At 42.7% G+C, this 15,000-nt stretch overlaps 1 protein-coding gene across 1 annotated transcript in view; it reads left to right on the forward strand.

Annotated features, from left to right (window-relative positions):
* LOC135227056 (deoxyribonuclease-2-alpha-like) overlaps positions 1–15,000 on the forward strand; it is an 86,454-nt gene that overhangs the window by 29,486 nt on the left and 41,968 nt on the right. Inside the window, 1 exon segment of the mRNA XM_064266868.1 lies at positions 12,072–12,219. Within this exon segment, the coding sequence (XP_064122938.1) occupies positions 12,072–12,219 (148 nt within the window).

A 15,000-nucleotide genomic window follows, 5' to 3' on the forward strand; every position in this document is an offset into this window, starting at 1 on the left:
CAAGATGGCTTCACCTAGAGGGGATAAACATCTCCTCTACTTGGACGACTGGCTGATCAGGGCCAAGTCGAAGAGTCAGTGCTTGGAGGACTTGGAAGTAACAAGAAAACATGATAGATTCGCTAGGGTTGCTCGTCAACCTCGAGAAGTCACAACTGATCCCCAGCCAGAACTTGGTCTATCTGGGGATTCAGATGGATTCTCGGGGTTTTCGGGTATATCCTTGCGCAAGAAAGAATCGCTCGAGGTTTGTCGAGAATCTCAAGCTTCTTAGAGAGAAAGGACAGCTCAGCGAGGGATTACCTGAGCCTATTAGGGACCCTGTCCTCATTGGAAAAGTTCTTCTCGCTAGGGAGACTTCACCTTCGCCCTCTTCAGTTTTTCCTCAAAGAGGTTGTGGAACTGGAAGACGGGTCAACTCTCGGACATCTTCCCAACTTCCACCAAGAAGTAAAAGATCATCTAGGAGGTGGTGGATCCCTCAGCTTCAAAAGAACGAAGGCTTATCGCTTGCTCTGCAGAACCCAGACCAAGTGTTGTTTACCGACGCTTCGGAGTCGGGATGGGGAGCGACGCTGGGAGCAAGGGAGGTGTCAGGCACCTGGACAAAGGAACAGGTGTCCTGGCACATCAATTGCAAGGAACTTGTGGCCATACACCTAGCCTTAAAGTCCTTCGAAAAGATAGTCAGAGACGGGTATACAGATCAACTCAGACAACACCACGGCTCTGGCTTACATAAGAAAGCAAGGAGGCACGCACTCGTTCTCCCCTCTATCAGTTGACAAAACACCTGTTAACCTGGACAAGGAAGAAAGAGGCATACCTCTCCTCACAAGGTTTGTTCAAGGGACAAAAATGTGAGAGCGGACAGACTGAGCAGGAGAAACCAGGTCCTTCCCACAGAATGGACTCTTCACGAAGAAGTGTGTCGAAGTCTTTGGTCCCTGTGGGGGAGACCTCACATAGACCTGTTTGCGACGTTCTCCTCTCCAAAAGAATAGAGAACTTTGCTCTCTAGTAGAGGATCCGAGAGCCTTCACAATAGACGCGTTTCTCATGGATTGGTCGGGTGTGGACGCTTACGCCTTTCCCACCCCCGTTCAAAATCCTGGGGGAAGTGCTCAGGAAGTTTGTAGCTTCGAAGAGCACGAAGTTGATACTCATAGCCCCCATTTTGGCCAGCACAGGAATGGTTCACGGAGGTACTGGAGTGGATAGTGGACTTCCCCAGATCGCTTCCAAACAGACACGATCTACTCAGACAACCCACTTCGAGAGGTTTCATCACAACCTCCCAGGTCTCGCTCTGACTGCCTTTCGACTATCGAAAGACTTGTCAGAGAGAGAGGCTTTTCTCGCGAGGCTGCGGGCTCTATCGCTAGAGCCCGCAGAGCTTCGACGAGAAGAGTATACCAGTCGAAGTGGGAAGTCTTTAGGAGGTGGTGTAAGGTTCAGAAGCTGTCCTCCTCCAGTACCTCTATAGTGAATATTGCCGATTTCCTCCTCTTTCTGAGAAGGAGAGGTCACACCTATCTGTCTCGACAATAAAAGGATACCGAAGCATGCTGTCTTCGGTTTTCAGGAATCGAGGCCTAGACATTGCTAACGACAAAGATCTACACGATCTAATTAGATCTTTTGAGACGTCGAAAGCAGCTACTCCTAGAACACCTAGTTGGAATCTAGACGTCGTGGTCCTGAAATTCCTTTCATCGGACAAATTCGAACCTTTACATGGCTGGCGTCCTTCCGCGACGTACTAGGAAATGCTTGTTCCTAGTGGCTCTCGCTACAGCCAAGAGGACGAGCGAATTACACGCTCTGGATTCCACGGTCGGGGTTCAAAGGAGATGCTGCCATCTGTTCTTTCCAGACAATGTTTCTGGCAAAGAATGAAAACCCATCAAAACCTTGGCCCAGAAGTTTTGAGGTAAAAGGCCTATCTAACCTGGTAGGCAGAGAGCTAGAGAGATCTCTCTGTCCAGTGGAGAGCTCTTAAATTCTATTTAGAGAGGAAGAGACAGATGGGAGCTTGTCAACAAGGTCTTTTGGTGTGCAGTGAAGAACCCCGCCCCAAAACGACTCAATGTCCAAGAAAGAACCTTGGCCTTGGGGGCTTTCTTTGTGAGAAGCGTTATTACGGACGCTCACAAGAACTGCTCGGAGGAATCCTTCGGTCTTCTAAAAGTCAAGACGCATGAAGTAAGAGCAGTAGCAACGTCTTTGGCGTTCCAAAAGAATATGTCTCTGAGGAATATCATCGAGACTACATATTGGAGGTGCAATTCAGTGTTTGCATCTCATTATCTGAAGGACGTGAGAGTGACCTATGAGAAGTGCTTCTCGCTAGGTCCCTTTTGTATCAGCAGATACAGTACTGGGTCTTGGAGCAAAGACTGATCCTTAATTTTGTGTTTTTTTTATCGTACATAAACCCTCTTGTCAATATGTGCTTGGGTTTTTCTAGTAGCAAGCTCACTACTGTCGCACGGGAGCAGAGTGTCATTGCTGGTAGGCGATCAAGGGTATGTATGACTAGTGGGGAGTACAAAAATTTTTTTGTATATTTTGTAATGAAAGTGTAATTATGTTTCGAGTTTTTTGGTTGTTTGTGAGGAGTTCGGGGATAACTCCTTACAATCTTAGAACTAACATGGATGTTAGGATCAGGTGATCGGGATCGGTTTTGTGCTCCTTGAACAAGGTGTATTGTCATGTAAGTGGAATAGCACCAATGACAAAGGCCTTTAGGCTCTGCCGATGTAAGTGGATAAGACCCCATTGGCAGACCCACAAGAACTCTTAGCCATAGATCATTATCTCGCTGAGGCTCTTGAGGCTAAGCAGACTACAAGGCAGTAGCCGCGAAGTCTTCAGCCTAATAAGGTAGGAACCAACGGTTTATAAATACCTACAACATATGTTGTTTACCTGTCTATTTCAGTAGTTAGCTGTCTCTTACCCACCACCAACAATGGGTGCTAATCAGCTAAGTATATCTCGGCAGGGAAGTTGAATGTATAAAAATGATATTGTCATGTTACAATAAAGTTTTATACATACTTACCTGACAGATATATACGATTAATGCAGCCCACCCAGCCTCCCCGCAGGAGACAGGTGGAAGAGAAAGAATTCTGATTAGAAAACGGGGGATGGTTCCTAGTCCTGCCACCCAGGGCAGGGCGGTAGATCACCTGACCTACCTGTAGCGTGTGCCGCGAAATTTGAAATTCTGTCGGAGACGACGGAGTCTATAGCTAAGTATATATCTGTCAGGTAAGTATGTATAAAACTTTATTGTAACATGACAATATCATTTTTGTCACTTTAGAGGTGTTCAATTTCTAGATTGGTCGCTCGGAGTTCTGGCCAACAAATCTAAGGATCCGGAGTTTCTGAAGAACCCAGAAATTCTCCATAGCGTGCTGTCCTGCATGGACAAGGCAGTACAGGACGGTTCTGGTGAAGTGGCTTCACTTTTCGGTGCTGGTCTCCTAAAAAAGAGATCAGTGTATGGTTCCCTTTTATCGAAAGGGGTTTCTCCGAGCCAGAAGACTGCCTTACTGTTCGCCCCACTATCAGATCATCTGTTTTCCTTCTCAGTTAGTCAAGGATATATCTCGCTCACTAACTGAGGAAGGCGACACAAGACCTACTTACTCAAGTTCGTGCCAAGAAAGGACGACCGGTAGTGGCGACGGTTAAGAAGGAAACCAACCTCGTCCTACTCAGCAGCCCTTTCGTGGAGGTGCAACGGCTCGTCCACCTGCCAGAAAGAAGAGCTCTGAAAAGAGAGGAAGGTCTTCATTTAGACCATTCAAGAGATCTAAGTGACTTGTTGCTCCTCCAAGCACCAGTGGGCGCCAGACTCCTGAACTTTGCAGGAGTATGGGAACAAAGGGGAGCCGACCCTTGGTCAGTGTCGGTCCTGAAGGAAAACGAAGGGATATGTAATCCCCTTCGAACGACAAAACTCAAACCGCCCCTAACATCTACGCCTCGGGAACTGTCAGGCGAGGTACAGAGACCCGTTAAATGCGAAAGACTCTCCTTCAGATGGTGAGCAAATGTGGGAAAAACAAAAAAAGAGGCCATCGAACTGGTACAATGATCCACACTCCCCGGGTGGGGATTTTACAATCGCCTTTTTCTAGTACCAAAGGCAATCGGGGGGGTGGAGGCCAGTTCTGGACGTAAGCGCTCTGAATCGCTTCGTACAGAAAAAAAGAACGTTTCTATGGAAACGTCCGCCTCTGTCATGTCGGCGCTTCGCCCAGGAGATTGGATGGTCTCTCTGGACCTGCAAGACGCCTATTTCCACGTTCCCATTCACATTCAGTCAAAGAAAAATATCTTCGCTTTGTGAGGAGGACAAGATCTTTCAATTCAGGGCTCTGTGCTTCGGTCTGTCTACAGCCCCACAAGTATTCACCAAAAACCTGATGGCGAATGTAGCAAGATGGCTTCACCTAGAGGGGATAAACATCTCCCTCTACTTGGACGACTGGCTGATCAGGGCCAAGTCGAAGAGTCAGTGCTTGGAGGACTTGGAAGTAACAAGAAACATGATAGATTCGCTAGGGTTGCTCGTCAACCTCGAGAAGTCACAACTGATCCCCAGCCAGAACTTGGTCTATCTGGGGATTCAGATGGATTCTCGGGGTTTCGGGTATATCCTTCGCGAGAAAGAATCGCTCGAGGTTTGTCGAGATCTCGAGCTTCTTAGAGAGAAAAGACAGCTCAGCGAGGGATTACCTGAGCCTATTAGGGGACTCTGTCCTCATTGGAAAAGTTCTTCTCGTAGGGAGACTTCACCTTCGCCCTCTTCAGTTTTTCCTCAAAGAGGTGTGGAACTGGAAGAGCGGGTCAACTCTCGGACATCTTCCAACTTCCACAAGAAGTAAAAGATCATCTGAGGTGGTGGATCCTCAGCTTCAAAAGAACGAAGGCTTATCGCTTGCTCTGCTGAACCCAGACCAAGTGTTGTTTACCGACGCTTCGGAGTCGGGATGGGGAGCGACGCTGGGAGCAAGGGAGGTGTCAGGCACCTGGACGAAGGAACAGGTGTCCTGGCACATCAATTGCAAGGAACTTGTGGCCATACACCTAGCCTTAAAAGTAAACCTTCGAAAAAGATAGTCAGAGACGGGGTAATACAGATCAACTCAGACAACACCACGGCTCTGGCTTACATAAGAAAGCAAGGAGGCACGCACTCGTTCTCCCTCTATCAGTGACAAAACACCTGTTAACCTGGACGGAAGAAAGCAGGCATAACTCTCCTCACAAGGTTTGTTCAAGGGATCAAAAAATGTGGAGAGCGGACAGACTGAGCAGGAGAAACCACGGTCCTTCCCACAGAATGGACTCTTCACGAAGAAGTGTGTCGAAGAGTCTTTGGTCCCTGTGGGGGGGAGACCTCACATAGACCTGTTTGCGACGTTCCTCTCCAAAAGAATAGAGAACTTTTGCTCTCTAGTAGAGGATCCGAGAGCCTTCACAATAGACGCGTTTCTCATGATTGGTCGGGTGTGGACGCTTACGCCTTTCCCCCGTTCAAAATCCTGGGGGAAGTGCTCAGGAAGTTTGTAGCTTCGAAGAGCACGAAGTTGATACTCATAGCCCCATTTTGGCCAGACAGGAATGGCGTTCACGGACGGTACTGGAGTGGATAGTGACTTCCCCACCCCCAAGATCGCTTCCAAACAGACACCCCGATCTACTCAGACAACCCCACTTCGAGAGGTTTCATCACAACCTCCCAGGTCTCGCTCTGACTGCCTTTCGACTATCGAAAGACTTGTCAGAGCGAGAGGCTTTTCTCGCGAGGCTGCGGGCTCTATCGCTAGAGCCCGCAGAGCTTCGACGAGAAGAGTATACCAGTCGAAGTGGGAAGTCGTTTAGGAGGTGGTGTAAGGTTCAGAAGCTGTCCTCCTCCAGTACCTCTATAGTGAATATTGCCGATTTCCTCCTCTTTCTGAGAAAGGAGTCACACCTATCTGTCTCGACAATAAAAGGATACCGAAGCATGCTGTCTTCGGTTTTCAGGAATCGAGGCCTAGACATTGCTGCAACGAACAAAGATTCTACACGATCTAATTAGATCTTTTGAGACGTCGAAAGCAGCTACTCCTAGAACACCTAGTTGGAATCTAGACGTGGTCCTGAAATTCCTTTCATCGGACAAATTCGAACCTTTACATCTGGCGTCCTTCCGAGACGTTACTAGGAAATGCTTGTTCCTAGTGGCTCTCGCTACAGCCAAGAGGACGAGCGAATTACACGCTCTGGATTCCACGGTGGGGTTCAAAGGAGATGCTGCCATCTGTTCTTTCCAGACAATGTTTCTGGCAAAGAATGAAAACCCATCAAAAACCTTGGCCCAGAAGTTTTGAGGTAAAAGGCCTATCTAACCTGGTAGGCAGAGAGAAGAGAGATCTCTCTGTCCAGTGAGAGCTCTTAAATTCATTTAGAGAGGAAGAGACAGATGGGAGCTTGTCAACAAGGTCTTGGTGTGCAGTGAAGAACCCCAAACGACTCATGTCCAAGAACGCTTGGCTTTCTTTGTGAGAAGCGTTATTACGGACGCTCACAAGAACTGCTCGGAGGAATCCTTCGGTCTTCTAAAAGTCAAGACGCATGAAGTAAAGAGCAGTAGCAACGTCTTTGGCGTTCCAAAAGAATATGTCTCTGAAGAATATCATCGAGACTACATATTGGAGGTGCAATTCAGTGTTTGCATCTCATTATCTGAAGGACGTGAGAGTGACCTATGAGAAGTGCTTCTCGCTAGGTCCTTTTGTATCAGCAGATACAGTACTGGGTCTTGGAGCAAAGACTGATCCTTAATTTTGTGTTTTTTATCGTACATAAACCCTCTTGTCAGATATGTGCTTGGTTTTCTAGCAGCAAGCTCACTACTGTCGCACGGGAGCAGAGTGTCATTGCTGGTAGGCGATCAAGGGTATGTATGACTAGTAGGGGAGTACAAAAATTTTTTTTTGTATATTTTGTAATGAAAGTGTAATTATGTTCGAGTTTTTGGTTGTTTGTGAGGAGTTCGGGGATAACTCCTTACAATCTTAGAACTAACATGGATGTTAGGATCAGGTGATCGGGATCGGTTTTGTGCTCCTTGTGAACAAGGTGTATTGTCATGTAAGTGGAATAGCAACCAATGACAAGGCCTTTAGGCTCTGCCGAGTAAGTGGATAAGACCCCATTGGCAGACCCACAAGAAAACTCTTAGCCATAGATCATTATCTCGCTGAGGCTCTTGAGGCTAAGCAGACTACAAGGCAGTAGGCCGCGAAGTCCTTCAGCCTAATAAGGTAGGAACCAAGGTTTATAATAACCTACAACATATGTTGTTTACCTGTCTATTTCAGTAGTTAGCTGTCTTACCACCACCATGGGTGCTAATCAGCTAAGTATATATCTGGCAGGGAAGTTGAATGTATAAAAATGATATTGTCATGTTACAATAAAGTTTTATACATACTTACCTGACAGATATATACGATAAATGGCCCACCCAGCCTCCCCGCAGGAGACAGGTGGAAGAGAAGAATTCTGATTAGAAAACGGGAATGGTTCCTAGTCCTGCCACCCAGGGCAGGGCGGTAGATCACCTGACCTACCGGTAGCGTGTGCCGCGAAATTTGAAATTCTGTCGGAGACGACGGAGTCTATAGCTAAGTATATATCTGTCAGGTAAGTATGTATAAAACTTTATTGTAACATGACAATATCATTTTTCAATGGAGACGTCTTTCCTCTGTTCTATCTGCTCTTCGTCCAGGGGACTGGATGGTGTCCCTGGACCTTCAGGATGCGTATTTCCATGTGCCAATTCATCCGGCAGCAAGGAAATATCTGAGGTTCATGTTCCAAGGGAAAGTGTTCCAGTTCCGAGCGATGTGCTTCGGACTTTCGACTGCCCCTCAAGTCTTTACGGACATCATGAAGAATGTAGCTTATTGGCTACATCTGGAAGGGATCAGGATCTCGTTATATCTGGACGATTGGCTAATAAGAGCCCAATCGGAGAAAAAAATGTCTGGAGGACCTTTTAGTGACTCTAAAGTTGACAAAGTCCTTAGGACTTTTAGTTAAATCACGAGAAATCCATGCTGACTCCCCAGCAAAGTATTGTCTATCCTGGGGATTCAGATGGATTCTCGGGATTTTCTCTAGCGTATCCTTCGCAGGAAAGGAGAGAACGCTGCCTAGAAAAGGTGTCAGTCTTCTTAAGGAAAGAACATTGTTCCGCGAGGGAAAATGGATGAGCTTGCTGGGGACCCTCTCCTCGATGGAACAGTTCGTTTCCTTAGGAAGACTTCACCTACGACCCCTTCAATTTTTATCTGAAGGAGAAGTGGGATTGGAAGTCCAACAATCTGGGAGAGACTTTTCCAATCTCGAAACGGATCAAGGAGAATATCCGTTGGTGGTTAGATCCACAGAAACTAAGCAAAGGAATCTCCCTTCGCTTACAGAACCCGCGCCTAGCGTTGTTTGCAGACGCTTCAGATTCAGGGTGGGGAGCGAGGGGACCCTAGGTTCGCAAGAAGTGTCAGGCATTTGGGAAGGAGAACAAGTGTCCTGGCACATCAACAAGAAAGAGCTAACTCCGCCATTCATCTAGCTTTGGTTCATTTCGAGGAACAGGTTCTCAGGTCTGGGGATTCAGATTCACTCGGACAACACAACAGCCCTCGCTTTAGTATAAAGAAGCAAGGGGGGACGCATTCCTTTTCCCTGTACGAATCAGCAAAAGGATCTGCTGATTTGGGCACAGGAAAGGAAGATCTCTCTCCTCACAAGGTTTGTACAGGGAGAGAAAAATGTCCGGGCAGATCTGTTAAGCAGAAAAGATCAAGTACCTACCCACGGAATGGACTCTCAATCCTCAGATTTGCCAACAACTGTGGCATCTGGGGTGGGAAGGCCCAATATAGACCTGTTCGCGACCAACAAGAACCACAGATAGAAAAACCTATTGCTCCCCGATCTCGGATCCTCAAGCAGTAGCAGTAGACAGCTTTCTGCTAGATTGGACGGGCTTGGACGCGTACGCCTTCCCTCCTTTCAAGATAGTAGGAGAAGTGTTGAGGAAGTTCGCTTGCTCGAAGGAACAAGAATGACCCTCATCGCTCCCTTTTGGCCGGCTCTCGATTGGTTCACAGAGGTGCTGGAGTGGTTAGTGGATTTTCCAAGATCGCTTCCACTAAGGAACGATCTTCTCAAACAACCCCACTTCGACAGGTTTCACAAAAAACCTCCCCGCTCTAAGTCTGACCGCCTCAGACTGTCGAAGGACTGTCAGAGCAAGGGGCTTTTCACGAGAATGTGGCGAAGGCTATTGCAAGAGCCCAGAAGAGTCCTCCACTTCTAAAGTATATCAGTCGAAGTGGGAGTTGTTTAGAAAGATGGTGTAGGGAAAAGAAAATATCCTCCTCCAGTACCTCTGTAACTGAAATCGCAGATTTTCTCCTATAGTTGAGAAAAAAAAAGACTGTAACTGGCAGTTTCAACAGTGAAGGGTTACAGAAGTATGCTGGCCTCCGTTTTCGACATAGAGGAATAGATCTGACAAACAATAAAGATCTTCATGACCATTATAAGGTCTTTTGAGACCACGAAAGAACATGTAATCAAGAAGCCTAGCTGGAACTGGATGTGGTCCTCAAGTTCCTAATGTCGGAAAAATTCGTACCGTCTCACGCAGCTTCGTTTAGGGACTTAACAAGAAGTCTTTATTCCTTTTTGCGTTAGCAACAGCCAAGAGAGTGAGCGAGTTGCAAGCTTTGGAAGGTAAAGTGGGGTTAAGAAAGATTCAGCGATTTGCTCCTTCAACCATTTTTTCTAGCGAAAAATGAAAAATCCCTCAAAGCCTTGGCAAGAAGCTTTGAGATAAAAGGAATAGCTTCATTAACAGGGAGAGAACTAGAAAGGACTTTGTGTCCAGTCAGGGCACTCAAGTTCTACCTGGAGAAGAAGAAGTGCTGAAAGGTACAGAAGAAAGTCTTTGGTGCTCTGTAAGAGATCCGAAAAGAGCGATTTCTAAGAACGCCCTTACATTCTTCATAAAAGATGTAATAAGGGAAGCTCACCTTAAATGCGAAGAAGAGCATTCAAGGTTCTCAGAGTGAGAGCTCATGAAGTGAGAGCCATAGCTACGTCGATGCATTTCACAAAACATGGTCGCTTCAGGCTCTTATAGAGTCGACATTTGGAGATGTAATTCGGTGTTCGCCTCGAATACCTAAGAGATGTTAAAATTTCGTACGAAAAAGTGCTTTGCCTCTGGGAGCGTATGTTTCGGCGAATTCAGTGCTGGGGAGAAGGGGCTGAGGCTAATCCTTCCTATTAGTTTAAGGCTAAGCTTAAATTTTTTATGTTTATTGGTGGTTGTTTTTATTGGTTAATTGTCAGAGGGAATAGGACCCTCTTACGATTCATAGATTGTAACAAGACTAACATGGTCAGGTGATCGGGATTGGCTTCAGTGCTCTTTGTGATTTGTTTAATAACCTTAACTCTGTCATGTAAGAGGGCGAGTCTCCATTGATATGACAAAAGGTCAAGGCTCTACCATGTAAGTGGGTCAGCCCCCATTGGTACGATCCAGTATAGGCTCTGTCGCGTAAGCGGGCTAGCCCCCATTGACACGATCCAAAGAGTTATTCAACCATAGGTTCATTTCCTCGTTGAAACTCTTGAGGCAAGCAAGACTCATCGACAGTAGTCATGAAGTCTTCAGCCCAATAGGTAGGAACTATGGATTATGTTATCAAGAAACCATAGGTGTTTTTTCCCTGTTTTTTAATGTATTTAGTTAAGTATTATTTTGTTTTTAGCTGTCCTCTTGCCCTCCACAAGCGTGCCAATCAGCTAAGTATATATCTGCTGGGTAAGTTACTTGTACAAAAATGATATTGTTAAGATACAATAAAGTTTTGTACATACTTACCTGGCAGTATATACGATTAATGGGCCCACCAGCCTCCCCTCAGGAGACAGGGTGTAAGAGAAATTATGGCTTAGAAAACGGGAATAGTTCCAGACCCCGCCACCCAGCGCGGGAATGGTGGATCACCTGACCTACCTGTCGCGTGTGCCGCGAGTTTTGAAATTCTGTCGGGACGACCGAGTCTATAGCTAAGTATATATCTGCCAGGTAAGTATGTACAAAACTTTATTGTATCTTAACAATATCATTTTTCCTAACTATACAAACCTGAGGTCCTTTACATATAGTCCCACCTCATGCCACCCCTCACTCTGCAACTTTTTGCATGGGCCTAAAGCAAAAGTGATTCTTCACCTCTGCGCGCGCACGATCGGACAAGCAGTTAACTACCGTTCTCCCCTTGTTCGAAGCTTACGACCGTCCCAGCTGCCGCTAGTTACCTTCCTATTGTTAAAGGACCTCGGCTTTGTATAGTTAGGAAAAATGCAATTTTCGACAAATTGTCATTTTTTTATTTTTTATCTGAAATATTAAACTTTGGTAGATTTTTCGTCAGTAAAAGTTAAAATTAGAAGGCCTATGTTATTTTTTAAGAGACCAACATATTTGTTCACTAGTTGTTACAAGAGCCTTTTACCTTCTTATCATCATTCATAGAGAATTATTTACAAAAGGGAGTAGGCATTTGAATTTTTTATTTTGGAAAGTGAAAAAAACAACAGGGTCACAGAATGGATATCTGGCCCAATATTGAAGTGTTCTGAAGTATGTTAATTGTTACAGGGAAGTTTTTTATTTACAAGATGACATTTGAATTTGAACACTGCTTAGTTTTCTCATGTAACTTTATACATGCCTGTGTTATATCTCTGAATAAAATTTTTTAATATAGTAATTATGACATGAAGAATAGATTTTTTACTCAAGTATTCAGTAGGGGCTGAGAGGCAAATTTCTATTATTACCTAAAATTTGCAAAGGATATTTCAGCGCAGCATCACATTATATTTCCTGAAACTTCTTTTGCAAATTTGTGATGTAGTGTATTTTAGTTCAAGACCTGTAATTAGATTACTGCTTATATTTCTAGATTACAGAGTGGTGGGGTCTCCAGTGTGTTTAGTGAATACAGGGATTCAGCCAGTGGATGGGTGCTAAGCAATGTTAGCATTGGAAGCGAGTATTCCATACTCTCATATACTCTGAGAAGAATTTATAGTGAAAAAGATTTCTTACAGGTTAGTAATTAATTGTACTAATGTGTTTTGACACAACACCATCAGTTATGAGTGGTAAAAATGTTCTGTTACAACAGAATTCCATCTAATAAAAGGAACCCATAAAAATGCCATAATATTATTTACTTTCTATATATTGGTGTTTTTATGGGCTCCTTCTATTAGACAATCAGTTATGCATTATATATCTACATAAGTGTTTGTGATGTTCCCCAGGTTCAAAAGTCTTTTGTTTAACTGGTAGAAGAGGCAGTAAGGTAGTTTAATAGAGCATATATCACCTAAACATATCCATCAATAACTTTCCTTACTTTTTGAGAACCTTTAGTGATGTTAACAGCTGTGTTTCACTGTTCACTAGTATGTTTGTTTCATAGCAGGATAACCTTTTACAGCCCTTATCACTGATAATTTTTTTCCTATATAATAATCATTATTAATTTAATATTGTTTTAGTGTTCTTTTTTAAGTGGACAAAAGAGTAAAATCTAAGATAAGTGGTTATTGATCTGTTACTGGTAGAATCTTCCTGGATTTATAGCGGTTGAGATGCGGTTAACGGTGAATAATTATTCCTTTTTAATTGCCTGAGAATTATGCTCATTTAAAGAGTTTCTTCATTCCCAGTTCTTTGTCTTTTGTTTTTGTGAAAACATATCAATCTTATTCGGAGACTCGTCATTTCAGTTCCCCATATTTCTGTCATCTAAACTTTCCATTAATGATGTGGATACCTGAGAATCCAAGTTGCTGTGTTAGACAAAAAAGCCTTGAACTTGTCCAGCATTCAAGACCTGAAAGTAGGTTTACAGTATGTATACTAAGATATATATATATATATATATATATATATATATATTATATATATATATATATATATATATATATATATATATATATATATATATATATATATATACAGTGGTACTCGAGATACGAAATTAATCCGTTCCGAGACGGCCTTCGTATCAAGAGTTTTCGTATCTTGGAACACATTTAACATGTAAAATGGCTAATCCGTTCCATGCCCTCAAAAACACCCCAGTAAATTATATTTCCAGGCCTAAAACACATGTTCTTGGGTTACGATGGAAGAAATATGACTCCAAAAAGGTGCAAAATACTGTACATACTTGAGTATTATTCAACTGCATATAATGTTCAACCCCATTTTTACTGCATATATTAGGACTTTGGCATATGTCCCTAGCAATAAGCCTAGCCTATGTTAGCGGTTGCTACTGTAGCCTAGTCTATGATTCTGACATCTAAACCTAAGAGCTAAAAGCTTAGAATATGCCAATAAAATGTATAAATAATCAGTATGTACTCATTTCAAATAATTATTAATTAATCATTAACTAGAATACACAAAAAAAAAAACCTTTCAATCGATTGTTTACATTCAGATCTTACCCGTCTTACGAGTATGGAACGAGCGCCAAGCAATCATTTTTCCTAGCACACAGTAAGCCATAAATTGTCATTAGTATCTCTCTTCAACTAATGAAACCACCAAACAGTATAACCATCATTACTATTCTTTATTCTATCTTTACCTAACGGAGATACCGAGTTATGACAGCTATAATGAAAACATGGTAATACGTATACGCAACGTAATAATAAAACAGAAGAAGAATTCTAAAAAAATGCGTATTTGTTGGCAGTCTGATTTATTTTATATTTTTATGATTTCTAATTCACATTTTTTTTTTATTAAATGTATTGCATTGTACTCATTTTCAAATAATTTATTAAGTAACCATTAAAACTATAACAAAACAAACAAAAAAAAGCTTCCAAATGTCTGTTTAACATCCAGCACTTATGGAGTATGAACGATTGTCAAGGCAATCACTTTTACACAGTAAGCCATAAATTTTCATTCTCTCTCTCAACTACTGAAACTACCAACAGTATAATAACTCCATTCATTTCTATTCTTTAATTCTATCTTTACCTAATGTTTTTTTTTTATTAAATGTATTGGCATGAATACTAAGTTTTTCAATTTACAGCAACCTTTTACCAATAGAATACTTAAAGCACAAGGGTAGATGCTGACCAATAGGAGACAGGACCTTATGGGGTGACTAGCATCAGGAACCAATGGGAGAGCGGGAGGATGGTGGCGAGTTTACTCAGTTGGCAGCGTGGGAAGTTTTAAAATTGTTCTCAGTGGTCCGGCGAATCTCAGGGACTTTATAGCAACAACCTTTTTGTATCTTGAAAACTTTTCGTATGTAGAGCAGTAAATTTTTCGTATTGGCTTTCGTAAACTTGGATTTTCGTAAGTTTGAGCCTTTCGTATCTCGAGGTACTGCTGTATATATATATATATGTTGTGTATATATATATATATATAATATATATATATAATATAATATATATATATATATATCATATATAATATATATATATTATATATGAATAACTTGATCACGAAGTATAAAATAAAATTTTTGTGATGCTATGTATAAATAAAGGTTTTTGCCACGAAGGAAAAAAATTATAAGCGAGATAGCCAAGCACTTGGCTATCTCGTTTTTTCATTTTTTACCTTCGTGGCAAAAACCTTTATATATATATATATATATATATATATATATATATATATATATATATATATATATATATATATATAAATCACGAAAGTTTGGAACGTGATAAATCCATAAATAAAGGTACGTATAAGCCACGAAGGAAAAATAAACAACGGAGTTTCTCCAAGATCTTTTTGACATTCAACGTCTTTACTCAGCTGAGTAAAGGACATTG

Source organism: Macrobrachium nipponense, chromosome 15 (genome assembly GCF_015104395.2).
Source record: "Macrobrachium nipponense isolate FS-2020 chromosome 15, ASM1510439v2, whole genome shotgun sequence".
Classification (NCBI taxonomy): Eukaryota; Metazoa; Arthropoda; class Malacostraca; order Decapoda; family Palaemonidae; genus Macrobrachium; species Macrobrachium nipponense.